General features: G+C 40.1%; 1 protein-coding gene across 2 annotated transcripts in view; it reads left to right on the top strand.

Annotated features, from left to right (window-relative positions):
• Nucleotides 1–27,355, top strand: part of dennd2b (DENN domain containing 2B) — a 45,985-nt gene that overhangs the window by 5,831 nt on the left and 12,799 nt on the right. For both annotated transcript variants that reach the window (XM_035651904.1, XM_035651903.1), the window contains exons 2-12: nucleotides 8,411–8,509; nucleotides 13,540–14,805; nucleotides 16,400–16,545; nucleotides 20,379–20,503; nucleotides 21,573–21,788; nucleotides 22,186–22,282; nucleotides 22,458–22,502; nucleotides 22,912–23,096; nucleotides 24,336–24,445; nucleotides 25,217–25,286; nucleotides 27,143–27,220. In XM_035651904.1, coding sequence (XP_035507797.1) covers nucleotides 8,436–8,509; nucleotides 13,540–14,805; nucleotides 16,400–16,545; nucleotides 20,379–20,503; nucleotides 21,573–21,788; nucleotides 22,186–22,282; nucleotides 22,458–22,502; nucleotides 22,912–23,096; nucleotides 24,336–24,445; nucleotides 25,217–25,286; nucleotides 27,143–27,220 — 2,412 coding nt within the window. In that variant the 5' untranslated portion in view covers nucleotides 8,411–8,435. The remainder of the gene's footprint in view (nucleotides 1–8,410; nucleotides 8,510–13,539; nucleotides 14,806–16,399; nucleotides 16,546–20,378; nucleotides 20,504–21,572; nucleotides 21,789–22,185; nucleotides 22,283–22,457; nucleotides 22,503–22,911; nucleotides 23,097–24,335; nucleotides 24,446–25,216; nucleotides 25,287–27,142; nucleotides 27,221–27,355) is intronic.

The raw sequence follows: 27,355 nt of genomic DNA, 5'->3' as shown, positions 1-27,355 counted from the left end.
AATATTTGCATTTTTTAACATTTTCTCATCTCGTTTCTGCTCTCTTGAGTGAAAGAAGTTGGTTTATGTAACACCTGATTTATTTATGTGACTTTGGTGCAGATCCAGACTCTAAAGTAATGTCACCTTCACACCTTCAGAGCAACACAGCACAGACATGCTCTCACTGAGTGTGTTCTAGTTTAAATATGGGAGGTTTTGGCTCTATCGTGAATGTTTATGGGAGTTTTCTTAAGAGATTACAACTTAAATCCTTATTATCTTATCATATACACTATAATACAAACTCTGGAGACATGACTGGTTTTCTTTAGCCTTCTTTTTTCTTTTTTTTTCCTTAAACGCTTTCTATTGTTCAGATCAAACAATGACCTTCCCCTCTCACTGGACGGGACTGTCAACACAAAGCTATTGAGGAAATTCTTCTCTGTTCTCCATTCAGTTTAACAGGAGTGAGTCTGGCCTATCACCGCACACTTTTAAAGGGCCTGTTGTTCACTCAACACCACAATGAAACTGATTTTACTTTTTCCTGGTCTCTGTTTATCCATAAAGATGGTGCGAGGATCTTAAATGCATAAAAAACAACGTCTCTTTGCACGTTAAACTCACAACGATCCACAGTTTCATCCTTCTACACGTGTACTTGGGTAAAAAGCTCTTAAAGACGATCAGTGTGTTGTATTGGGGCCGCAGTCGAGGGCTGTGAACCTAAAGTCACATTCAAAATGTGCAAACAGCGCTTCCAGTAAGTAAAAGTACGTCTGATTATCCCTGATAGAAAAGTGTGATTAGTACGTAAATTGAAATCTAAACAGCAAGATATATCAGCAAACCATAAAACTTTTCACCAAAATATTGAATCCAGTATGAAATGAGTGGACCAGTTATTTCATTAACATGTCACCTACTCCTAATAGTGATGTCTGAGGTAGTTGCCGTTGTTCCTGCAGGAAAATGGAAGGTGAGAATTTGAGCAGCCTTTTCATCATTGTAGTGGTGGAAGAGAGCAGGGTAAAGTGTTGTCTCTTGTTATTAGTATTTGTTAAGTTGAGCTCAGGTGCTTGATGTTCATCTGTACTTCACACACAGAAATGGACACGTCTGAGAGTTGTGTCTGACAGTATGAAGGTTCTGCGTCTTCCTGAAGGGGAACCTCAGTCACAGCCGTTTGGAGCGGAGACAGTATTTTTATGTAATTTCTCCTAAGCAGATTTCTCAGGTGGGTGTCTACTCGAGTGTTGTTCGGGTCACAAAACCACCGTCCCTTAACTTTACCGCCAAGCTGAACCGAACTTAGAGAGAACGCTTCTTTAGAGAACAAAATGCTTCCACTTTTCACTGCTCCTCATGACTGATGTTCAGTTATATTTGTAACTTAAGCTACGAGTGCCTGGGCTGTTGTGTGTGGTTGTTTTGTGGCACAGTTGGAAGTAAGACTTTGGAACGACTTAAATCTATTTTGAGTTTGTCAGTCTGCGTTGTAATGCAGACATGACAGAAAAGAAATGTCTCCTGTGTGGCTGTTTTTGTTATTCCTCTGTCTTTTTTATCTTGAAAGACATGTTGGATGAGATTGTGAGAGGCTGTCTCTTCGTTTGCTCTGTTGTCTGTCAGTGTCAGTTATTGTTGAACACTTCAATGACAACACTGATATATCCCTCACTTATAATACTAGGTTTACAGCCTCGGACCCTGACACTTATACACACATTTTAGCATCAAGTTGTGATGGTGGCATCTCTTTATTGGCAATTCTTTAAGTTTACTGTATACTAATGATAAGCCAGCCGCCACAATGTCACATCATAACCAGTTCTCTTCATGCACTGTACATTCAGTGAGGTGTGCACGTGCAGACTAACTCTGAAAAACATGTCAACATGTCAACATTACGAGATGTCCTGCCTTCCTTTATTCGGGATGTTAGTTCATCTAACACTCCTTGTTCAGACACCAGCAGGTCACCATCGGCTTTGATGTCTGAATGCAAACACTGTCAGCTGTGTTTGTGAACCTCTCAGCTCATAAACACTTGTCAGAATAAATGGTACATCTTAAAGCCTGCGATCTGTAAATCCTCTTGATAAAGTAGAACATACAGTCTATAATAAATTGCAAGTGGCTTTGTCCTGGAGTGTAATTTCCATAGTGCCATTAATCAACGCACCTTTCAGATCATTTAAGGGAACTGAAGCTGTTTCGTATCTAACTTTGTCATCATATATATGATGGTTTCCCTAATGAGATCACTTTTAGTGATCTTAATTCATTCACTAACTACTTGTGTCAAGAATATTCATGTTAATGTGAGTACTGGAAGCCAGAGGACAGTCTGAAGTTAGTGTCCTGTCATTTGTTTTTTCTTATAATTTTTAATTTGACCAAATAGGTCACTTGACATAAACACATACAGCTCATATAAGTGTTTCCTTACTGCCTTATCTAGGGTTAACTAAAGTGTACTACTAAACTAAAACTACTTGAGTGGAAGGATCACCTTTATGGTCAAAGTAAAACAACAGCGAGTGTTGGTAAGATTCCATGTTGGGTCGAGGTTTTACGAAACACTGATGGAAATGTATTTTCGTATATGTGATGACATTGCAGGTCCTTGTGCTTACCTTTGAACAGAGAAAATCAGTGACAACACAGCTGATGTACAAATTATCATTGGTATTGTTTGCTTAGCTAAACTCTTTAGACTTTAAGAGAGACAGAGGCTAACAAGAATTTTATCTACTTCATGTCCTTGTAAAAGTCAAAGACTCTGTGTCAGAGGTCAGCTCTATGACACAAATTCTAGCCCCCCTGCTGCAGCTCAGATGGATATAAACCCATTTTCCACATGCCTGCCTCTGCAGCTGTGCATGCTCATATCTAGGTTACACAGAAGGGTTTTTCCTCTTCCACAAAGAGAAAATATGCCATGATTACTCTGAAAAAAAAAGCTGAAATGGCTAAAAAAGGAGATAAAAAAAGATTCCAAGAATTGGTTCCACCTGGTCTATTGAGCTATATAGTGGCAGCATGGTGAACCATGTGGTATAGGATGGGGTAATTACATAGGTATGGCTATGTGCAACTGCCAGTAGCATCAGCCTTGGTGGTTTTCCTTTACTAAAGACACATTGAGGCTGTCAGAGGCTTAAACTGCTCTGCAGAAAAGCAGGTTATGTATAGAATATACATCCAGAGTATAATACATCAATCTTTTAGTGTCAGCTGAGAGTTTTCTTTCCTATCATGTTTGGCCTACAACACAAGGTTGTATTTGTGTACACCTCACGTGTACAATTCAGACGTGTGTTATAAATGCTTTAATGTGGACTGTATTATCTGGAGTTGAGTATCAAGAGCTGGATTCCCTTCTACCAGGATATTTATGCAACTCTTCTCCCACAATGCTCAGTTTAACATGATATGACTCAACCAGCTCAAGTCTCTTTTTGTCTATAGGGGACAAAACTGGTCTTTCTGCAGATATTGAAACAATGGCGTGGATCAGTGTGTGGGCTCATGTCTGCCAGCGAGTTGTGACGTCTGGAAAGAGTTGAGAATTTGCAGAGATTTTCACTCTTCCTTTCCCCATTGCTTTTTGGCTGCCTGTAAAACTCTGCTGTGGTTTTGAAAAACCTTGAAGTCAGGTTGCTGATCAGCAGAACTGAAGACCAGGTCAGCCAAAAAAAAAAGCTGAGTAACAAGAGACTCTGTTGTGTCGGCTACTGCATGTTTCAGGATAAACAAAGATCTTAAACTGAACCCAGTTGCAGGTTAATGAAAGTTTGTCCCATCATGACGTCATAAAATTGTTACATAAACTTGCGCTCGCGTAGTCTGAACATCAAGTGCAAAGTGCTGAGAGAGTGCATAGTTTAGTCTTTATTGAATGAAAAAGAACCTCTTGGCATCAGGTCCAGGTGTTTCTGCCCCTCACCCCGGCTTTCTTTCACCCTCCGAAAACATTCTTTAATATTTTGAATGCAGCGGCGGCCTGATGGATTGGGCAAATATTAGTACATTCCTGTATGTAGTAGAGGGAACTGTGTATCAGATGATCTGTCAAATGTGACAGGGCCAAGGACATGTGGACTCTCTTTTGAAAGATATTTTACCTAATAGAGTCTGTCTCTTTCACACACACACACAACACACACACACACACACATGCACACACACAGCTGATAAAAGACTTACTTTTTAACCACATCTCCCTCTCAAGGACGTATTGAACACAAAGGGCTCTTTTATTCCAGCCCAAATAGTCTAATGGAGACACTGTTGTAGTTCCATTTCATGAATATGCTCTTGTTGCTGAGGAAAATATGCGTCATTGATATGCCTCTCATGTAATCAATTAGTACTTCTAGACATGAACATGACAAAACCAGGAAAAACCCTGAAATGGCTAAGCTAGGTCATTAAAATGATGGTGTTGAATATCTTAAAGGGACAGCTTGGCTTTTGGGGACTTGTTTTTGAATCGGTAGCCGACAAATTCATATGTGTCGTTTTTCATCTCTCTGCTACAAATATAGGCAATAAAAGTCGGAAAAGAGAACTTTTAACTTCTCCGAGGCTGAAAGTCTTGTCTGACAAAGCTTTAAGAAGTACTAGAAGAAGTAGGCCAGTCAAACTACAGTACAGTAGCAGGGAAGTGCTGATGTGTGATTTGTTGTTAAGAATTGCTGTTTTTCTTGGAGTGTAAAATAGAAAAGTTGCGTATCCTGTTAAGATGCCACCAGTTATATTATTAATGGATCAATTGTGTTAGATATTGTAATATAATTATTCTAACATTGTGTGTGAAAAACGACTCTAAAACTGCTCTAAAACAAGAATGACTCCTGCTAAAGAGGTCAGTGTAGATGCTGCTAGAATCAAAACTGGAGAGTTTCTTCATTGAAAGAAGAGCAGAGAACAACACTGAAGGCTTTTGTTGATGGAAAAGATGTTTTTGCTCTTCTCTCGACTGGCTTTGATATGAGTTTGACTACGTTACGTGGTTCATTGATCTGATTGGTTGAAATTCACCTGTTCAAAACTAAAGGTTTTCATCAGGGTTGCCCCCGACTAAAGGTTATCCTAGTCGACTAGTAGTCTTTAAATAAAGCCGATAGTCAACTAGTTGTAACAAGTTTATGATGATAATGTAATTATTTAAAAATATATATTTTAATAGCTGCCTGTTAAATGATAATGAAGCTCCCAGTCCGGGTACTGAGCTTATAGGACCGCTAACTAACTGGTGGCAGCAGCTGGTATAGTTAACATATGCAGCAATGCAACAGCGGCTTCCTGTGTTACAAGAGAAAAGGTCCCGAACAGAGTTTGGCATTGTTTTTGTTTTTATGCAACTATCCAACTGATGAAAAGAAAGTGGGTTGACTAAGACTCTTCTCAACAAGTAACGATTAAGTCAGCTATTAGGGGGGGCAGCCCTGGTTTGTGTCCTGGAAGATATTGTGAAGCTTACGCGTACATGTTTGGGAAAGTAAAAACATTTCGCAGCATTTTCCAGTGAAATATTGTATTTGGCACAGACAGCAACAGACTCTTCAGCAAACTAATGTCTTGAATAACACCCTCAGGCCAAAGTGTGCCAGTAGTGACTGTAGAAATGCCTCCTGTTAAAATGCCTTTGGCTCTGACATCTCAGGAGAAAATGTGTGTTGAATCTGGTTGAATGCACTCTAAAGGTACTCTGGAGCTTTCTTAGAAGTGGTTGTTTACAGCCTGTGATTTTGTGTAGGGAGATTGTATCAGACCTCAGGAAGTCAGTTAGCTAACGCCTTGGTGTTTACACTGAAAAGTCCATCTTGGGCTTCTGTGACCCATTTCTGTGATTGTAGCTCTCTCAGTCCAAAACATAGAAAACGGTGAGTTTATATAAATAAACATCGTTCTCAACTTAATATAACTAAGGTGTCTGGAGCTGACATCATTTACAGTGTGAACAGTTTAATTTTCTTCACTCCTGGCAGCTGATGGCAGATTTTTCTCTAATTGTTGTATGTTTGCTTTGATGTGTTACAAATTGAAATGACAGAAACTTCATGTTTTCAATCAGAGAGAGAGAGTCAGACAGAATATTGAATGTCACTTCCAAAAACCATACTATATTGTTTCAGCAGGTGTTAATTAGAAGTAACAGTTTACACAGCCGTCTGTGTGTATGAATTTTATGTAAGCAGAATATTTTCATTTGGTTTAATTCAGAGTAATATGGAATGTGTGAGTGTGTTTCTCAAGTTCTGCTTATTTTTGTCTCAGTTTCTTTTTTCCTTGGTTTTCCATTTGTTCTAAAAAGTGCATTTTCACAGGACAATCGTCTGTAATCAATATTCATTGTCTCAAATGTGGTTGTGTTGCTTGATATGTAACTGTCCCTCTGACTCACCTACACCTGCACACTCTGGTTAATGTATGTCTGTACACTTTTATGTTTAAATTCCATTGTTGAATCCTGCAGCACTGTGTTGTATCACAGGAAACATGGGGTCCTAGCGTTCATGTTCTATTTTGTGCCAGTTTTCTTTAAAAGCGTGTAATGTTTTATAGTTCACAGAGTTGTAAAGCGGGACAGGACAACATCATTCTGTGAGTCTGATGAAAATAATGATGCATTGCCCGTCCTCTTAACACAGTCCACAGTTACAGGAAATAGCTGACAGCAGGAATGCCCCCTCTTTCTCCTCATCTGTCTCTATAGGACACAGCTCCACTACTGGTTGGCTGGCTTCTTCATACAACAACTTCCTGTAAACAAGTCATGCTGCCAAGCACCCTCCCATCCTCCACCTCTGATGTCTAGGGATCTCCATTTGACCTCTTTATGCACCAGAACAATCACTTTGAGCCTTATTGAAAGGGTCAATGCTGCATTTCAAAAAAGTGATTTTCAGGGGCAATGACCTGCAGTTTGAAGGGAGGGTTTAACTAACTGCTGGTCTAATTTGAGATTAAGTCCAGGAAATGTTTATTTGCTGTTAAGACTTTTCATGTAGTGCTTTTCTACTATCAAGAACTATTTCTAAATCTTTAAAACTATCTGCATGGCTGAATATTAGGACTAGACCAATAAATTGGCCGGGCTGATGTATTATCAAGCATTAGCTTATAGATATGTTGGTATATCAACCGATTAGTAAAAAGAAACTACAATACAGAAATGCCAAAGATAGGATTGTGGTAATTTAGAAAGTATCTTCATATCTCTATCGGCCTCAAAGATTCAGTAATGTCGGGCTGTAGTATATATCAGTAAGATAATGAGTTGTTTTGATTCTGAACACTTTAATGAGACTATTGCAGTCTCTGTTATCCACTGCTTCTTTTAGACTGTGAAAAAGCCTTCAGTTAATTATCTGCAGCCACCTGAAGGCAATTAACATGTTGTGCTGAAGTGCAGACACACATGAGGATCCATTGTGGTGACTTTGATTAAATCATGCACAGCAAACACTAGGTAGCTGCAAAACACCTACAGAACCCTAATGTCTCATCACACTGGTTAATTATAACGCTGTATTCTCTCCGTTTATGCTTTACAAAACCAGCGACACGGTTGCAGCCACGTGATTAATGGCTTTTTTCCAAAGTTTCCCTTTGGCTATGATCCAAATGTGGATCAGGACCTTTAAATATTTTCAGTGGAGCTGTTTTAGTGGCAGCAATGTAGCTCTGTGTTATTTGATGTGAAAATAGACATTTTTTAAGTAGAGGAATAGCTGTGCCTGGAGCACTCGAGTTTCTCTGGCACAACACTGTCTACATGCTGTGTTAGTTATGCTACTTGCCTTTGGTCTGTTGAAAATACGTCTGCAATGTTTGCCCTGAAGATTCAACATGGCATTTGTGGTGAAGTGACCCCACTTTGTCAGATCTTTTATTAGCTTGCCTTATGAAACATTGTCAAGTGCAATAACTGAACTTCCCCTCTACTGTCGTGTTAATCTGTGATTGAGAAAGGTCAAACTTAGAGCGTTAGAACTTGTGTCAAGTCAAGCTAATATGGACGATAGGGTTATAGTAATCCTTTATCCACGGTTTCCTATAAAATGTTATTGTTATTGTTGGAACCTGTGTTCACCCTTTCATGCCAAAGTTAAGCAGTGTCAGACCAACATTAAACCGTACAAGAATGGTCTCACAGGAGTGTTAGCCATCTTGTTTTTGGATTTAATTCTGTGTTCATGAAGAATTGGATCCTTTTGTGAATCTACTAAGTCTTATTCTGTATAATATTTTAGTAAAAGCCTTAAGTCCAGATTCTTCATAACACTAATTGATAAACTCACATAACCACAGAAGAGTTTTAGTTTGTATGAGTTTGTGTGTTTTTGCTCACTGAAATACGTGGAATGCTGCAGCTTATTGAATGTTTCACGTCCTTGTGTTTGTCCATCAGGTCAGTGGGCGGTTTGCAGACAAACATGACTGCCAACAAGAGTTCGAAGGCTGTGCCTCGTGCAGGAGGGGGTAAAGCTCCCCGGGAAGTCCCTGACAGGTCAGTGACATCTGGGACAGAGGTGGGTTGGTTCATGTACAAGTGCTGTACTTCTCACTTGATTCATTTTTCCCCACAATGCCACCTACGATCAGTCTGTGGTAGTTTTCCTTCTTATTCACTTATGGGAAATAACCACAAATGATTGTCAGTCATGATAAGATTCCCAAAGCTTTTGCAAGTACGATCCTGTATCCTGGACAAGGGCCCCATCCCACTCTGAACTGTGAGTAGTGAGCTGAAGCTTGTGTTAGCATGTTGAGAGCTTACAATGTCCTGCTGGGAGAGAAAAACAAACTTTGGTAATGATATGTGATATCTCGACTATTCAATCTTACAGTTTAGTGTCCTTTCCAATTTTAGAAAGCCCAAAAGTTATTTAGAAAGTCGTCTTAGAAACAGGCAGACTGGTAAAAAAAAGAAAAAGAAAAAAGATTTGGTCTCATCTCATATACAGTAGTTACACATGATCATGTTAAATGTAGTCTCTGTTCATGCTGTCACAACACCTTCTGATGGTCTGATATGACAAGATGATTGTTAGCAATGGTGCTATCGGTATTATAATATATAGTAACACTACTGTTTGACTGGCAGTGTTGCTCATTAATTCCTTTCTTATTTTCGGTTGCTGATGAGGCAGCAGTGGTAAACACGCTCAATATTTCTTACATAGTAAAATAAAACATAAACTAACCTTTGGCAGCTGGTTTCTGTAATTGCTTGTGGTGGAAAATTGGCCTACTGGAAGTGGCAAACCACACAAATGTGAATCATAATGTTAATATTATGATGTAGATAAATGGCATTCATTTGCTGGTAAATGTGCACATTTACCACAGAGTTGTCAAACGTACAATATTCCCAAGGTAAACTCTGTGAATGTAAAAGTGAGGGAAACACTAATCACAGTAGCAGTGGCTGCATTCCTCCGACGTAATAATTATGCATTTAACCTCAACCTCTTTTGATAAATTTAATTGTCATTGCAGCAGAGCCTCATGAACAGCTTGCTGTCCTCATGGGCTCATTTTAGCCTAGATTCTTAAAGATCATATTCAAAGCTCATGAGGCAAAGATGCTTTGCAGCTCCATGTTTTAACAGATGGAGAGGAATTAGTTGTGTTGGATAATGCTACACAATACATTCCCCCAAACTATGAAATCAACCAGGGATCAGTTTCTAGGACAAATTACAACTAAAATGAACTGTGTAGCCTCAAGAGGCACATATGCAGCTACGTGGTTGAAAAAAAGGAAACTAAGCGAACAGAAAAACCTTCTGTGCATGTGCTTGAGCCTTGTTCTGTGATCTTCTCTGAGGGAATAATTGGAAATGGACAAAATACAGGCGCTTCCCTGCCAATTTTCTGATGTTATACTTGATGTTGAATGAATGTCCTGCAATTCGAAGATTACATGATTAAGTAATTTCCTCCCGGGGATTATTAAAGTATTTCTGATTCTGATTCTGATTCTGATTACAAGATCATGTAACTTCAAGAGCAATCCAGAGAGGTGTTTTGGCAACACAAAACATGCTGACAAGGCTGTGAGAGTGAGAGCTCACACTACTGTGACTAGTGTTTTATACATCCAGGAAGGCACATTCACTGAATGTGTGTTATTTACTGATGTGTGAGCTAATTAAAATATAACATATGTGTTGGATTAGAGTTTTATATATGATAATGCATAAAAGAATGACAAAAAGGAAATAAAAAGTGCTGATGGATGATAAAGTTTACATGTGTGGAACTATAATAGCAAAAGTGCTGTTTGAGGGAGCAGTCTGTGCCCTCCATCCTGGTCAGTAACAGGAAGTGGCTTGTGGTTAGCATGCCCTGGAAGCCTGAGTGAAAGCCAGAGGCCAGGTTGTGACTGGCACCCAGCTCTTGGTACAGTACTTTATGTGTGGCCAGTCCATCTGAAGCTGACTAAACTGGGCTTATTTTTACAAGCATGATACACCCGAACTCCCTAAAAGTCCCCAAACCCTAAATAGACTAAAAATCTGCACATATTTTCTTTTTGTGTCTAATTGAGAGGTCTTTATACTGCAGTCTACATTTTATTTTACAGTATACGTTATCTTAGATTAAATACAACCATAATATTCTAAAATCAGTCTTATTCTGTTGCTGATTTTAGGTTTGCAATCTGCTGCTATGTAAACAGATAACATGTAGGTACAGTGTGGTAATGAGATAATAGTGCACGGACCAAAGCAAGCAAACACACCAAACATATAAACAACAATACAAAAGACACAAAACCTAAAGAATTTAGTACAAAACAAACATATATACAATTTAAATGTCACCAAGTCATGGATTGTAGACTTACAACTCAGGAAATCCAAATAAAATAAGTCTACAAGTTTGTAAAGATTCAGCTCTAAGACACCTCACATCAAATCAGCATCTCAGACTGAAGCATAGATACAGTCTCTTTGAAACATTCACATGGCACAACATGAAGCCAGTTGGAATCATTTCTTCCATATCATCATATTATAGTTTATTTACTGTCACATGGGTAAAATTGTGGTGTGGAGACAGCGCTGAATTGAATCTGTTTTAATTGTGAAATTAGAAAAAAAATGTAAAACCCCAGAAGCCATCAAACCATAAAGCAACAATTTAAACTGTTGTGATCAACTCAATAAACTGTACTGTTACTGGCATTAGAATTGCATTCTCTGAATGTTTGGTCTGGTTGCTACTAAAACATTCCCATTTATATTAAGCTTCAGAGACACTGCGCTCTCTCTGGCTTCCTGCATTAGCCATGATCCTTGGCAGAAGCTTTGTTCGGAGTTTTGCCAGGGAACCAGAACAATTTTAATTTGCGAGACATGTTCTAATAGCTCCCTGCTGAACCACTGCAACATGTCATGTGTTGGACTGCTGACCGACATTGTTACTGTGCTCAATAAGTATTTTCTTCATGAAACCATATGACCTGTTTGACTGGTTGTAGGCTGACATTTCACCTGAGAGTTTTATCTTGAACTCTTTTCATGCTCCAGTTAGTATATGTTTACATTAATAATCAGAGCTCAATTTATTCATAGCAAAGGAAAGATAATCCGTTAATGTTTGACAGAAACCTGAATTGCAAACATGCAGAGTTGTCTCATGAAAAGCAGCTACAGTGTAGAGCTTTATGTAGCTGTAGTAACTCTAGAAACAGGCAGGTTTAATGACGATAAAAGGCTTTGTTTGTTATGTGATTTAGGTGAGACTGGAAGTCCATTTCATGTTTTTTGCTCATTAAATGATGATTTAGAGTTTGTACTAGAATGTCAGCATCACTTTACCTTGAGGGTCCTCCTATTTTGTATTTATAAGCAGAATAAAAATATTGAATTCATTATTTGTAACATGCTATAATCTGATTGTGAGCTGATATTCATTATTATTAATGTATTTATCAACAACTGTAACTTCTCCTGTGTGCACCCATAGGTAGAGGCTAACAGATAATAAATGACAATATAGTAAACACAGTTTAATAAATAAAATGAAGAAGTTGTAATTGTTGAAAAATACTGTACGTTATCAAACAATGATGTCCTTATATCTGTTTTCAACTACATTATAGTGTGTTATTAACCATGTATTAAATGTTAATTTGCCGCTTATAAATTCTAAATAGGGAGAAAATGTTCTTTTGGAAGGATGATTATACAGAAACATGGGACAGAAAATATATTTATTTGTTTACAATGTGATATTACATGTAAGAAATGAATGACAAAAATCCATCTAACTTAGGAACTTGATGCATTTAGATTTTCTTTACATTAGAATAAGTAGCAAAAGCAGAGCTGTCAGTGTTTCTGACATACCCAAACAGTAAATGTCAGTCAATAAAACCACGGTGGGACCTGGTTCGTAAGAACTGCTGTATCACATTCAGTAATTCCTTGTTAACTAAGCTGGGGCAAATCTTTTTCTGTCTGCTCAGTTCATATATCACTGCTAAATCACATTATCCAACATATTGTGTGCTTAAGGATCTATTTGTTGTACTTCAGAATACTAAAAACTAGCAGTACAAATCTCCAGACATGAGCCATTTTCTAAAATTCTCATATTTCCTCAAGGAAAGTAAGATAAAAATGCATCCATCATGCTCTCCCCACCCTGGAGCAGAAAGAATGAAATCAGGGAAGGGCAGAAAGGTTTGAAGGGCGATCTGTCCCAACCTGCATTGTTGGATCACAGTCTACAGCCCTCAGCTTCCTCCTCCCATAGCTTGTTATTCTAACCGTGGCTGTGACATCAGATCTCCCAACGCTTCACTTTCGCAAGACTTCCTTTAGCCATCCTCCAAGTCATGACAAGGTTCCTGAGAGACTGTGAGTAGTATGGTGTCAGGGACTTTCAGGGAGAGTTTGTTTCTCTGTGGAAATCTTAAAGGAGGTGAGCCCCGTGGGAAATTGCGTGTGTGTGTGTGGTGAACGATAATACAGTGTGAGCGCTGGACTACTGTAGCACCTAGTTTCACTTAGCTGCAAGGATCAGAAAAAGGCTTTAAGGACCAGAGAGGAGCAGAGAGACTTTCACAGGTAGGACTGCTGTAATAAATCTTGCTTGGCATGTTGCTTTCTGTGTGAGGTCCACCAATACTCTCCTCAAGTTATTTTGATTATGTGGAAAAATACACAGTGGCATTTTAATGTAGTCTATATTTCCTTTGGCCTTTATTTTAATCTCATGCTGCCAAAGACAGAATACTTTCCTGTGGTTATTCTAAATAAGTGGCTCAGGTTTTCGTTCTGTCTTTGATCTTTGAAATTAATTCTGAATTTTCAGCTGATTCTTTACAGTTTTCTTCCATCTGTTCCACATCGAGTTTCTGGTACTTTTCATGCTCCAGGGTTGAGTTGATTTATTGGCAGTTCCTATGATTTGCCTCTTTTGGTTTATTAATATATTTTAGGCTGAAATGTGTTTTTTTTTCTCAGAGAAAGATTTAAATGTTTACAGCGTTAGTCCACACCTTTTTCTTTCTTGTTTCAGGTGCCAGTCTACATCCCCGTGTCCTGTTCTCTCTGCCAGTCAGGGGCAGAGCCAGCAGCCTCTCCTCAGCGACAGTGAAGCAGGGAAGCAGAGTAGGTACCTCAGGACTGACGGCAGGTTCCTGGTACGTGCTGGCTGGAGCAGCAAGGCCACCAGCCTGTGCGGTAGTGCATCTCTCACAGGTGACACTGACTCCCAAGGCCGTCTCACCAAGTCAAAAAGCATCAGCTGCCTGGACAATAGGCTCTCCATCTATAAGCCCCAAGCTCAACCCAAGTTCTGTCAGGAAAGTCAGGAACAAAAGGAGAAACAAGGGGATCTCTCTCCGGGAGATGGACTCAATGGTCGGCCCTTGAGTTGGAGCACGCTGTCACTGGGACCTTCCTCTAACCAAAGCCACAAACGCACCCTCTCACTCACCCGCTCAGTAGCAGGTGTTCCCCCCACCACAATCCGCAAGAAGATCTCAGAATGGGAGTGCAGAAGGGTGGCTCTGCCTAGGATGAGCTTGTGTCTAGATAAAAGAGGAGCAGAGCGTGTAGGGGGCAGTGAGGGCTGCCCCAGCCTGCTCTCTTCTCCCTGTAGCGAGAAAACTTTTGACTTTAAGGGAATTCGCAGGATGAGCACGGCTTTCTCAGAATGCTCCTACACAGAGGAAGAGGAAGGAGTTTCAGAGAAAGACGGCGTAGGTCGCTTTCAGAAAAGGATGAACAAGCCAGAGTCCTCGGGAACATTTGTACGTTCCCTGTCTGCTCGGAAAGAGACATCAGCAGTCCTCAACAGGATACAAAAGATAGAGCAAGCCCTGAAAGAGAATCCAAACCCATCCCCTCCACGTTACCTGAGTAATTGCTATGCTCCAGACAAGACTAGACAAAAGTCTTTTGTGATTGGAGACGACTTTGACAGTACATGCACCAGTAAGCGCAGCAGCATTTGCTCAGTTGCCACTGAACCAGATGCTGTTTTGGTGTCTGATAAGCTCTCGAAACTCCGACAAAGGTTTAGTGTGAGCTCAGTCAGGTCTGAGAGCCCAGAACCACCCAGCCAACAGACCCCCGTTGGCACACCAGTCAACCCCTTACCTAAACCCAAACGCACTTTTGAGTACGACGCCAAAGGGGACCAGAAGGGCCTGTTGCCAGCCAATGGACTACCTCCAAACAGAGCCTCGGAGTCTCCCCCGCCTCTCCCCTCGACGCCTGCACCCAGCATGACACGAATGGTCAAGACAGAGGGGAGCACCCCAGTGAGACTCCAGGACAGGTGAGAGTAGCAGTGTATGCATGTAGCATATGTCTCTCCCTTAACTGCCATGAAAATACATTGTGAGCTGTATCAGTCTGTTTGCTGCATTCTCAGACAATAAAACATATGTGTCATTTCTCTTGACTCCCCCTCAGGGGTCAGGAGTGAGTATAGTGCAATGTACAACCTACTTTTTATTTTAAAGATAGGTTGTTGGGGATGATCGATCTGATTTATCAGCACAAATATAAACTTTATGAAGCCATTCGGGTATCGGCCTGTATTGATCTGTATTAAATACAGTGTCTGTGTTTTTGGTGCCACAGCAATCTCTGGCCTCATGTTCCAGTGAGTTCCACCCATTGAGGTAAAAAGACTTTGAATTAGAGAGAAAGAGAGCATTGGTAAGAGATCAGGACACATATTAGTAGATACTCTTAACTGTGTGTCGGGAAGGAAAATGTTAGATTGGTGCATGGATTTCTTTAGAAGGCTTTGGAAAGTAATTTCTCTGGAAAGGTTTCTAACATATCTGACAGTCTTGTGAGGAATTTGCATCCCAGGTTGAGTGTTTGTTTTGTTGGTGTGTTAGTTTAATGAGTCACTGATCAATGTCTCTGATTATGGTGTTGGATCGACTCGGATTAGTTAGGATTTAAAGTGGAGATCAGTGTTTCCACTGAAGAATAATATTTTCTTTTTAACACAGGTAAAGAAGACAAAAGTTCTCACACCAGCTTTCTTAATTTAATAACATTGAATTATGTAACCATAGGTTTATCATGAGGTAAAAGCCTACTAGGTATTATAAAAGCAACTCATACTGAAAATAACTGATCTATTGTATCTGAAATGTTAGATTCTTTAATAAAAAATAATTTACATCCTCCAAATCTCTTTTTTGTTGCATAAATATTAGCTGAATCTTGGATCCTGTACTCTGCTCCTGTTTCTAGTCTTAACTTATAGCTCTCAGGATCAGACGTTCTCAGATTTTTGTGTGTGTGAGGGTGGGGCCTCTCCAGATTGTCCCTATGTAAAATGGGGATGAAATCCTTAAACGTTCATCCCTTGGACTCTGTGTTTAACATTCCTGTGGCTCTAGCAATTTCAGACCAAGCTTAAAAGCCACAAGCTGTCGATGGCGCGACATGACCATACTGTAGATCTGTGCACTAATGTAGCAAAGTTCTTCTGCTGTGCTTTCACATGTGATGCGTGCCTTGTACTGTGCACAGAGCATAGGAATAGTAAGATATCCGCATGTTTACTTGCGAATTTCCTTGTGATTGCACATGCCGATCCTGGTGTTTCTGTTTTGTTCTGTATCTTCTAATTAGTGGCTCCTGATTTAAGTTTTTTAAGTGATAAGGTAATTTTTTTTATGTGTGTTTATAACCACCAGAAGTGTCTGAACCACCTGTTCAGCATTTCTCTCTTCTTAGTTGGCAAATGGAAAGAAGTAAAACCGGCTGTCTGGACTATTTTTAATACCATCTGGACTTTTTCTGTTTACTCTTATCTGTCTACCTCTTTTGAGGTAGACACTGACTCTTCCTCCTTGTTATTTTGTGCGTGCAACTATGCAACTTCTTTCTTAATGTCTTTCCAGAGAGTCGTGTGAGTCAGAGGATGCTGTGAGTCTGCCATCTTCCTATCCGTCCTCACCTACAGAGAATGGCACAGTAACCACAGTCACTAGGAGTCAACCCAATTCCAAAAGCACTTTAGAGGAGAATGCATATGAGGACATCGTAGGTAAGCATGCTGGTTCACTAGCGGACCTTTGTTTCATTTTTATTACTCACTGGTTTCTCACTAACCTGAATCACCCCTTGATACACTTTAAAGCTGAAACTGGTGCTTAATCAATCAGCAGAAAATGTATCTTTTAATCAACTTTTTTGAGAATCAATTAGATCACTTATTATGTATGTATATTAAGTAAATATGACAAAAAAATTTGGTTTTATCTTCTTTAATGGGAATATTTGCTGGTTTGTTTGTGACTTTGACTGTTGGTTGTACAAAACATTTGAGTATGTCAACTTGGGCTTTTGTGGATGTACATTTTTCATAATTTGCTGATTCTTTATGGATCAAACAATTAGTAACTAAGATAATCTCAGGTGAAATTTGGCAGCACTGTGAGGAATTGAAAAAGCATTTTTTTTTAATGTATGACTATGTACTTACATCCCTTTGGACATGTAATAACATGTTTACTGTAAAGTAAAGACCCCCAGTTTAAATTAAATGTGTTATTCCCAACTTCAAAAGAAGAAAACAATGCGTCAGTTCATGTTCAGAGTTTTCCATGAAGAGTAAATACATACATTATATGATTATTGTGAATGCAATAGTGGCCACAGGGGACAGTAGTCATATGTTTTAGTAGTGAGAGTGATAGTCCCATGCAGCATGGCCTGATGTAATAAGAGTGAGAGGGTAGCTCCTCCTCTTGCAACTGCCTCATGCAGAGGTGTGGAGCATAAAGAAAATCTCATTGTGGGAGCAGTCAATGAACACGCTCAGATTAATGGAAAACATGTGGTTATCTAGGTTATATTTTACTATTAAGTTAGTCTGGTTGTCTTCATATTTCACATCCAGCACTCTACTAACAAACATTTATAGAGAATGAGCACTGAAAAACTCTCACAGTAAAACTCTTTTGTCCACAAAGATAATCAACAATAGCCACAACTGTGCAGCCCTAGCACCAAACATACAGTAAAGAAGATGTTTATTTGGTTGCTACATTTCGATTGTCAAGCATCATCCTCTCACATTGCAACCCTTTCAGCGACACATTGTGTATCTCACTGTAAACAGGGTTGACTCAAATGTTCTGAGCTAATGTGTGTATGAAATGCTGGACATGTTGAAGAGCCAAATTCCTTTCCACTAGCAAATGACCCCAGGCCTTCTGCCCAGTCCAATTGCCAGTTCCCCCAGTGCATACTTAATGTGGTGGAAATGTGTGTCAGTGGGAGTACGGTCTCATGATAAAGCTTGGATTTCAGATGCAGTAAAAAGTTTTCACACTTGGAAATATTTTTCATGATAAATGCTCAGCGATGACCAAATAAGGGGTGGTGCAAGTATTACATTACTTTGTGGTACATTACTGTTCTTCTCGTATCAGTGATCAGTGTCGTGCTCAGCAGCATTTTTGTTTTTGTTAAAGCCGAGGATGTGCAGTAGGAGAGTGTCAGGACATGACTGATTCTCATGTGAATCCCAACAAAGCCCTCATTGTTCCTCCAGCACTGTGAGTGTAGAGTGTGCAGTTTGGAGACGCACTTTTGCCAATCTCTGTTTGTTCCCGACAAAGACATTTTCTCTGAGTAAGTTTGAAATTGCTCCAGCTATTTGCAGATACTTCAAACAAAGCCTTCAAACTGAATGTGTGAGTGCAGTGGTTTCCACCACCACTACACAGTGGTTTACAGGTCAGATGAGCCATTTGAGAAGCAGCCACAACTGTAAATGAGCCATGATTTGAGCCCCTATTTTAACAAGCATTTCATACCGAGAAGTCTCCACACATTTCCTGAACTCCACAAGGAGATCTTGGCCTCCTTAGCTGTCTTTGTTGGAAATTCATCCACGCCATTTGGGTTTTTGTTACCTGTGCATGATGTCAGATGTTTACTCTAAGAGTGCAAGTTATTTGCAACCTATTCTACGGTGTTATTACAATTGCATGATAGATTGTGTTATTAAGGGACTGTTTTAAGTGCTTTTGAGTAGTGTAGTTGATAAATGGAGTGCTAATGAGTGATCTGTTTACGTGTAGATGAATCACACCTTGTGATCCAGTGACACTATGATTCAGCTGTCTGTATCATAGAGTCCTGGTCTTGTGGTCACTCCCAGCTTTGTGTTACCTTCACTGACGTAAGTGTTGTCTGCTGTTACTCCTGTGAATAATCTGGGAGACTGTGATTTTGTTATTTTGTGGTGCAAAACATGCCAAAAATACTCCTACATGTGGTCACAAGCAGACTATATGTATGGTTTGTGGTGCTTTCCAAATGTTTTTACTAAACTGTAACTTACTTTTTTTTCCCATGCACATTTCTGTTTATGTCTGTATGGGTGAGTGGTGCCACTATACAGTATCTCATCCACTTTTATACGGTAAGCAGATACTGACATTGTTGGTATAGTTTGTTCTGTGCCTCACCCTGCCCAGAGAGTCCATTGTGTACACAGAAATGTACAATCACAGTGTGCAGCCGAGGTGTGTCCACTCCCTGCATAATACTGTGTGTCTGGGGGTGTGTTAGAGAGAGATCTGGATGTTTGTAATCAGAGGAGTAGATTAGTACCCTCCAGTACATAAGCAGCTATACAGACGTATCATTTTCCCAGCAGGCTCTCATTACAGTGTTGCTTCAGTTTAATGGAGTTTCAGCACAACGTGGGGTCAGACTAAGCCCTCTTATTCTGCTCCTGCGCTTTAATGATGCACAGAAAATCACTCCAGTAGCCTAATTTACTGTGTGACACAACATAACACTAAAGATCCCAGGCAGTGTACGTTGTCTGCGCATGTGTGCATGGGTGTGTGTATTTACCTCACACAGGTTCAATATTTAACCTAAAAATAGATAACTGAACAAAGCTCTGCCTGTAGGTTAATCTTGGGTTTTTTTAAAACACACACTCATTGTTTGACATGCTAAGTTCATCGGGTTTTCCACTAATATACTCAGGAAGAAGGAACATGGCTACCAAGTAAATTTTGTGCGCTTTCCCTTTCTACTGACAGATAACACTGCTTTTCTTTCTTTAAAAAGTTCCCCTCATGCATTTCGACACCATCTGGCTCTGTTTTTATTCTTCACTGTGGTTTCTTCACTTTCTCACAACCTTTTTCAGACCCTGCCAGAAAGCTATTCTCAGAGAGCATGTCTGAATAGACATGGACTGTGGTGTTACACAAGTTTTCTCTTTATTGAAGTTGGTCCTCTGCCAGGTGACATCACTGAGAGCTGTGCAGTGCTCTGTAATGTTCTTTTTCTTTCCTTTTCTGATATCATTTATTGAGTAGTACGGCTATAGATTAGTAGCAAAGCCTGTGCTTATTGTAACTTCTGGAGGTTTAAGTCCTTAAACTCAATTAACAATTGAGACTCCAGTATGTGTGGCAATGGTTATTATAATTATATATTTGTACATTAAGATATAACTCTTCACATTACTTGAACAATTTTATTGCCAGAGTGACAGTCTAAGAAGATAACTCCTCTGCCCATCTCTCACAGCAGGCAGTTAACATGCCTGGACAGTGACTCACCAGCAGTGTTGTGGCCAGAAGTTTCACTGGGGCCTGTGGGGCCCAGTGCCAACAGTAACTGTTTTGAAAAAAGGGAGTTCACTTCAGCTGGCTGGGAGTGACCTTTGACTTACCTTTCAGGACTCTCTTTTCAGACTAACCATAGGGAGGCCCTCTTCTGCCCTTTTTGACCCTCGAGCCTCATCTGTCCCCTGCTGAAACCATCCTTTGTCCGTGAACTGTCTCTAGCTTTACTGCTGACATTATATTTGAACTACATTGAATCCTTACTTCATCTACACAGAAAAGGAGAACCCATATGAGGATGTTGACTTGAAGCGGAAGAGTTTGGGTCGTAAATCTTGTCTGGTGGCGGAGAGCAACCGATCCTGGACCACCATGGACAGGAAGCGGAACTCTCCACCTCAGGTAAGTCATAAGCCTGTTGGGATCAACAGCACCGATTTGTTTTCCTGTAGTAAAAATAACACATATATTTTCCTTTAACGTGAATCCCCTCGCAAGTTGTTGGTGCTGAATTCTGAAAAAGATCATTTAAACAATTGTCACACCTCATTTGTGGCACTACGGGAAGCAGTTTGATATGTTTAGACCTTGAGATTCCCCACTGAAAGGTCCATCTGCAGATTTGGCTTCCTCACTTCAACACTTGTCTCACTATAGAAAGGTGATACATGGTTACTCGTGGTAACAAACAAGTGTGGTTTAATTCTCCAGCAAATACTCGTTGAGCAGCTACTTTGTCGGGAATATGACAACTGCTGAATCTGTTAAGAGTGCAGTCAAACTCATGTTGTTTTAATAAAGAAGTTGATAATAGGCATTTTTCCACCAGGCCACGAGCAACTGCAATATTTCATGCTGCATTTCATGGGAATAGTCCACACAACAGCAGGGCACAGTAAAATGTGTTTCTTTGTTGAGAAGTTGTAGGTGTTCAACAGCTCACAGTGGCTCCCTCTTTTTGTTCCATTACTCCTTACACAATTTAAAACTTATCCAGAGAATTACCATGTCTTGATTTGTAGATGCATTTGTAATAATACATTGTGATTCCTGTGACTTCTTCCTGTGTTCCCCTTGTAGAATGCTTTTAATGCTCTTAATGTTAGATTTGCATTAGCAGTAACTTAATACACCTCTGATACAATGTAAAGAGAGTGAACAGTAAACAGTGAGGCCGATATCAGTAAGATAAAATAACTTTGGATTACATGCACGCATCATTTCCTGTATATCCCTCGTGCTTAGGTAGGAAATTTGAATCGGCAATCTGAAGCGTGCAAATTGCGGACCCCGCCACAAACACTGAAAACTACTATATATGAAAAGGTAATTACCTCAAAGATGGGGTTTGATTGCATGAAAATATTAAGGCTTATAACTTAAAGGAAAATATCTGGAATTACTGGAATGCACTGGGATAAATAGTTGTTGAAATGTACCAAACCATCCATATTCTTTTCTCTCTGACTAGTTGCCTTCCAAACCCAGTAGCCAGTCCCTTCGCCTCCCTGGGCCGAGTGACAGGAAGAGCCATCGGCTATCACAGTTGTCAAAACGCTACAGCCACGATGAAATGCTGCTTCTCCCTCAGCTGGGTTTATCGCCTTCACCTTGTGGCCTGCTGGATGATAACCTCTGCAGCACCAGTGATACCCTGGCCTCACACAGGCACTGTAGGATCCCCAAGGTACACACTTCTGGATCCTACACAAACACCTACACTAAGTCCTTGCAGAGCTCCGACTCTGATCTCTTTCCTTTCCTGCTTCACAGACCAGCTCAGATTTCTGTAGGGACCAAGTCAGAGTCAGACCAGCTCTGGATCATTTGTAATTCCTCAATTTGGAAAAGATGTGTTTCAAACACATCAGTGCACTCAATTACTGCTTTTGTTTCAGCTCTTGTGGTACCTTTTCTCAAGAACTCGCCTTGACGTTGTTTTTCAGTTCTATTTTTCAGCAACCCTTAAAGTACAGCAGAGTATTACTTTTGGCCAGGTGCAACCCCCCTCTTCTATACTTAGGATCAAAAGAAACTAAACCTCAGATTCCCCAACAGAGAATTCCCCTTTTCTCTGTTTACAGCTGGTCCAGAGGATCAACTCCATTTACTGCACTAAACGTGGGAAGAAGAGGTTGAAGAAGCTGACCATGTCCAATGTTGAGACTGCATCTCTGAGAGGTAAGGGCTCTCTTTATTCCCCCCATCCACTGGCCAGATAAGCGAGTAAATATTTGTGTCTCAGCCACCCACATTGAGTTCTTGCTGTGTCCCTCTCATGACATAAACACATGTTTGTGAAATTGCCCTCTGACCCATGACAAAACCTTCTTGTCTGTCTCATATCTGCCTCCAGATGACAACAGTGAGAGTGAGAGCGACTCTGACGACAGGTTCAAAGGTGAGCGACCACAGCGTACAGTTGCAAGGGTTAAGTGCTTCACTGCTGTCCTATGACTGTTTTTCCTTGTGCTTGTGCAACAGCTTACAAGTTTCGTATTTAACAAATAACCCAGCGTGAGACAGACCACAGAACTGCCATATGCACGGATTATCAGTAGACCATACAACATTTATCACCTATTTAGATTCAATGGCAGAAATGAATACTAATGAGATTTAGAGATGTTTTCTCTCTGTTTTTCAGTACTGCCAGTAAAAGTGAATCACACCATTTAACAATAACATTTAATATCCTGACTGGCTGAAGGTTAATACCCACAGAGCCTTATATTTACACACTGAGCTGCAAAGTGTGAACTGTCTTCAGGCAGTGAATTGTGTGTATTAATGTTCGCCTCCCTCCTCAGCTCACACCCAGAGGTTGTTGAAACTGCAGTCCATCCTTCGACGGGCCCCCAGCTACCGCACACTGGAGCTGCAGCTCATTGAGTGGCAGGAGAGAGAACTCTTTGAGTATTTTGTGGTTGTTTCTCTAAAAAAGAAACCCAGTAAGAACTCTTACTCCCCAGAGGTCACCTACCAGTTCCCCAAGGTAATACAGTCATAACTAAATCCACTCCTTGAAATGCATTTAAGGACCTCACCAATTGTTTGAGCTCAGGAATTAGAAATCACAAATACTACATTGATACAATGATATTATTATCATTATTGAATGCTGTAGACAGCAGGGACTGAATTTAAAAGCACTCCCTGTTGCATGTTAGTGTGTTCAGGCGACTGCAGAAGGTGGAAAAAACACATTTATCATTAAAAATCGATGGCATGTTCTGGGAAAAGTCAGACCTAATTTCAAATAGATTAGATTTAAATAGAATAGTTAAATGAAAAAATATTTATAATTAATAAATAAATATAATAAAAATAAAAATGATGATGATGATAGTTCAAGAAATAAGCGTATACATGTTGATAACAGAAGAGCTTATACACCACATCTAATGAATAAATCAACAGCACAGGCAGCAGCATTGAAAACTGTCTTGACACAGTTAATAACAGTTCATATCGGCCAACTGGAGATGATGATGGAGTCGAACTGTTGATTTTCAGTTTTCACAAGCAAATGTAATCCAGTTAAGTCATATTTAGACGGTCTGAAAGATGTAACAGTTAATGCCACGGATAAAGCTTGGCAGGTGTCATCTAGAAATAACGTGTTGGAACAACGGTTGATTATGTACTGTAGGGTTTTCAGAGTTTTCCCACTGTGAGCTCTTAGTCATGTATTACTACAGATGGATTATGCTGAAAATGACCAGGATGATCATGTATCATGTCAGACAGTGACCCATGCCCATTTTTGAATGTTTGAACTGAAATGAAACTCTATATTTCTGTGAGCCTTTCACACTTGATTGTGCAGGTTGTTGACAATTTAAAGCTGTACAGGCAGTTAAGATTTATAACACAGATCCTTGGGAGTCTTGGGAGTCTGTTTATAGTTAAACATAACCCAGGATCCATTTCTATGGCAGGGAAGTGTTTTTAGTTATTCGAAGATATATTTTAAAGTTATTTAAGATCTGGTTCAGCAGCAGTGTCCCTTGGGAGAAGTACATCTCTGCCAGCCAGGAGAAACACTCAATCTGTTATGGAGTTAATGAGGCCGGAGGGGGGGGGGGGGGGGGGGGGCAAAGGTTTAACCTTGTATAGGAGAAATGTTAGTCTGGTCATTTATTGGTGACACCCGCGGGGATCTTAAAAAAGGAGGACACAGTTATCTGAAGGAGAATGAGCTGACTGAAACTCCTCTCCTCTCCTCTCACAGCTAGAGAGGCCCACCAAGCAGATGAGGGAGGCCGAACAGAGACTCAAAGCCATTCCTCAGTTCTGTTTCCCAGATGCAAAAGACTGGAGTCCTGTGTCTGAATACACCAGGTACGGCTGAAAATCTTCTTAATTCAGTGTCACATTCATTATTATTAACTGTTGTATTAAATAGGTACTCCAGTATAGCTGGTGGGCTTGTGGCAGGCTGATTAAAAAGAAGAGTAGTCAAAATCAAAGCCAAGATATCTTGACTTTAAGCCCCTAGAGTGGGTAAAAAAAAAAACCTGGATTTATCCAACACTTAAGCTTTATTAAACCCTCCTTGCCCGGTTAAACACCCACATTCATTCTGTGGAACAGGCTTTCTGTGAAAAAAGTATCAAGACATAATCAAGATAACCCCGATGACATCATTAATATAATTTTCTCAGACTCCTCCAAAGCCACAGAGGACATTATTCAACTATCTTGACAGGCTGAGTAGTACTTCTTGTGATGAGTAAATCCACCTTCATGAGTCCCCCTGTTGTTGCTGTTACAACTCGCAGCATCAACTGTTGCTAAATGTGTGAATGAACACTTAGAGGGAATGTAGTTTTATTACAATGAATAACAGGAATACCGACTGTCCACACAGCATATTTTTAAACTATGTTACCAATGATTTTTATGGTGTTGATGCTTATCAACACTGCTGTGTACTACAACTGCTACACAAACATCTGAATGTCAAACTGGGCCAGACCCGATACAAAGGCGCCGTGCAGTCCTTACTCTGTGCTCTGTGTATTTAATTTTTATATGCATATGTATGTACAGATTGTTTACATGCGTGTGTGTCTTTGTGTTGATTCTCATGTGCATGCATTTGTGTTACAGTGAGACTTTCTCCTTCATGTTGACTGGAGAGGACGGCAGCAGGAGGTTTGGGTACTGCAGACGCCTGCTGGTAAGCCACTGTTCAACCCCTCATCCTCTGGTCCCTGTTCACACCCTGCTGAGCCCTGTTTGTTGTGACAGATATGTGAACATGTGATATGGTTTTCCTCTGGGACCCATTGATGTATTGCATGACCGTCCACTGTGGCAGCAGGAAAGAGAACCTGTAAAGCAAAAAAACAAAAATAAAACTGTGCCCATTGCCCAAAAAAGGCAGACAAAAAAGATTCACCCACTCATTATTATAGCTGCCGATCAGCATGTGGGTAATTTATGGGGACTTCTTAGCCTTTGTCCAGGAAATACCTATGACAAACAGCCGAATAAGAAACATCTGGAATAACAAACATTCAAACCACACAGCGATCTTTGAACAGTGATTTCAGTTGCTACAAAAATGCTTTAAAGGTGTTTAATATTAAATATGTAAATCTGTCATTATAAACAGATTTTGAATTTGATACAGTATAAATAGTATATAGTCACATACTGCATGTAGCTTATAGAATTAACAAACAGAAATATAGTTGCTGCATCCTATTTAAACTAGTGTTAATACTGTAAACATTCAGTCGTGCATAGAAATATAATATTGTATGTATGATAAAAACCCAGTTAGGACTGACTCATTCAATTTAACAAGAGTTTCTCAGGGGAGAAAAGACAAAGAGAAACCATGAAAAATCCTAACTTTGTCATTGTGGAGTATTTCCTCTTCATAATGAGGCTGGAGAGCGCTTTGAAGTTTTCTGTTGAGCTTCCCATTTAGCTTGCGGGTAGAGAGCATGACTGTGTGGGATGCAGTGAATGTGGTGGTGATTTTGTTTGCCGTTTGGTATTTCTGAGTATGTTTACAGTACTTCACTGTGTATATTCTCAGAGGTTTCTTGACAGTGTCTTTACCACTGCGTATGTGTATGTGCTGGAACACTCTGATCAGATAAAAACATGTTTTTAAAAACTTGATCTGCTCGGTTGATCTGAGATTCATCTTGATAGAAGCAGATTTTAATGAAGGTAGAGGAAGAGGTGAGCTGCTCTCCTCCAGTAACTTTGTTTCCTCCCTGCTGTCTGACCAGCCGTTGGCAGTAACCGAGCATTCCTGAGGACTTGAATCAAGCTCCACATAGTTGATTTAATCATCCATTTGGAAAAGCGGAGGAGAAACAAGAGGAGAAAATTGTATACCTAATATGGACAAGTGGATTGGCGTTTCTTGAGTGCTTGTGTTCATTTGTGTCTGTGTGTTTGAGTGCCTGTGTCTCGAAGCACATAATGGTCTATGAGTGTACAGAGGAAGGTAGATACCATCAGCAGAAGCAGATAAACCACCTGTGTTTAGGAAGTTGGTATCCACATAAAAGACTTTCACCTCAGATTACAGCCTAGATTTGAACAGTGTTTAAACAGCTTATCTACATATTGTATTATCTTGGTCTGACCCTAAATTAACGGGGTCAAAGGGTTACCGATCTACAGATTTAACACATCAAGTTCAGTCATCACTGGTGGTTTTTTCAGCCCGTGAAAAGTGATGTATAATGTCTTCAGTGGCTGTGGAGGAACTTTCAAAAGCCTGAAAAGTAAACTTAATTAAGTCATCAAGGCCGTCTCAGCTTGGGCCTTAGAGACTTCACATTTTTGTGTTTCGAACTGGGGTTATGCTCTAACAAAAGCTGCATTATGGGAAATGCCTCTGGTGCTTCGATTTTCTTTAAAAAAGAAAATCTGTTTCTTGCAAGTTCATGGAAGTGTTATGCTATATTTCTGAACTCTTCCTTTAAATGTGCTTGCAGTGCATGTCTGTGAATGTGTCATATAATTAACATAAGTGTCCAATGAGTCTCTGTATGCTTTCTCTTGCAGCCGACTGGCAAAGGGCCGCGCCTTCCAGAGGTGTACTGTGTCATCAGCAGACTGGGCTGTTTTGACTTGTTCTCCACGGTGAGTTCAGCCTTGCCCAAGCATGTGCACGCTCACACACAAACACATGTACTGGAGACAGGCAGCTACAGTAAGCAAGCTGTGTGTGGTGTTGTAGCTGTGGTTAACCGGTTTCACAGCTGAAGTAAATGACTT

This window comes from Morone saxatilis, unplaced genomic scaffold (assembly GCF_004916995.1).
Source record: "Morone saxatilis isolate NCDOM2014 unplaced genomic scaffold, NCSU_SB_2.0 Contig11, whole genome shotgun sequence".
In the NCBI taxonomy this organism is placed as follows: Eukaryota; Metazoa; Chordata; class Actinopteri; family Moronidae; genus Morone; species Morone saxatilis.
Note: the sequence above shows the minus strand (reverse complement) of the source record. Positions and strands in the feature narration are given on the sequence as shown.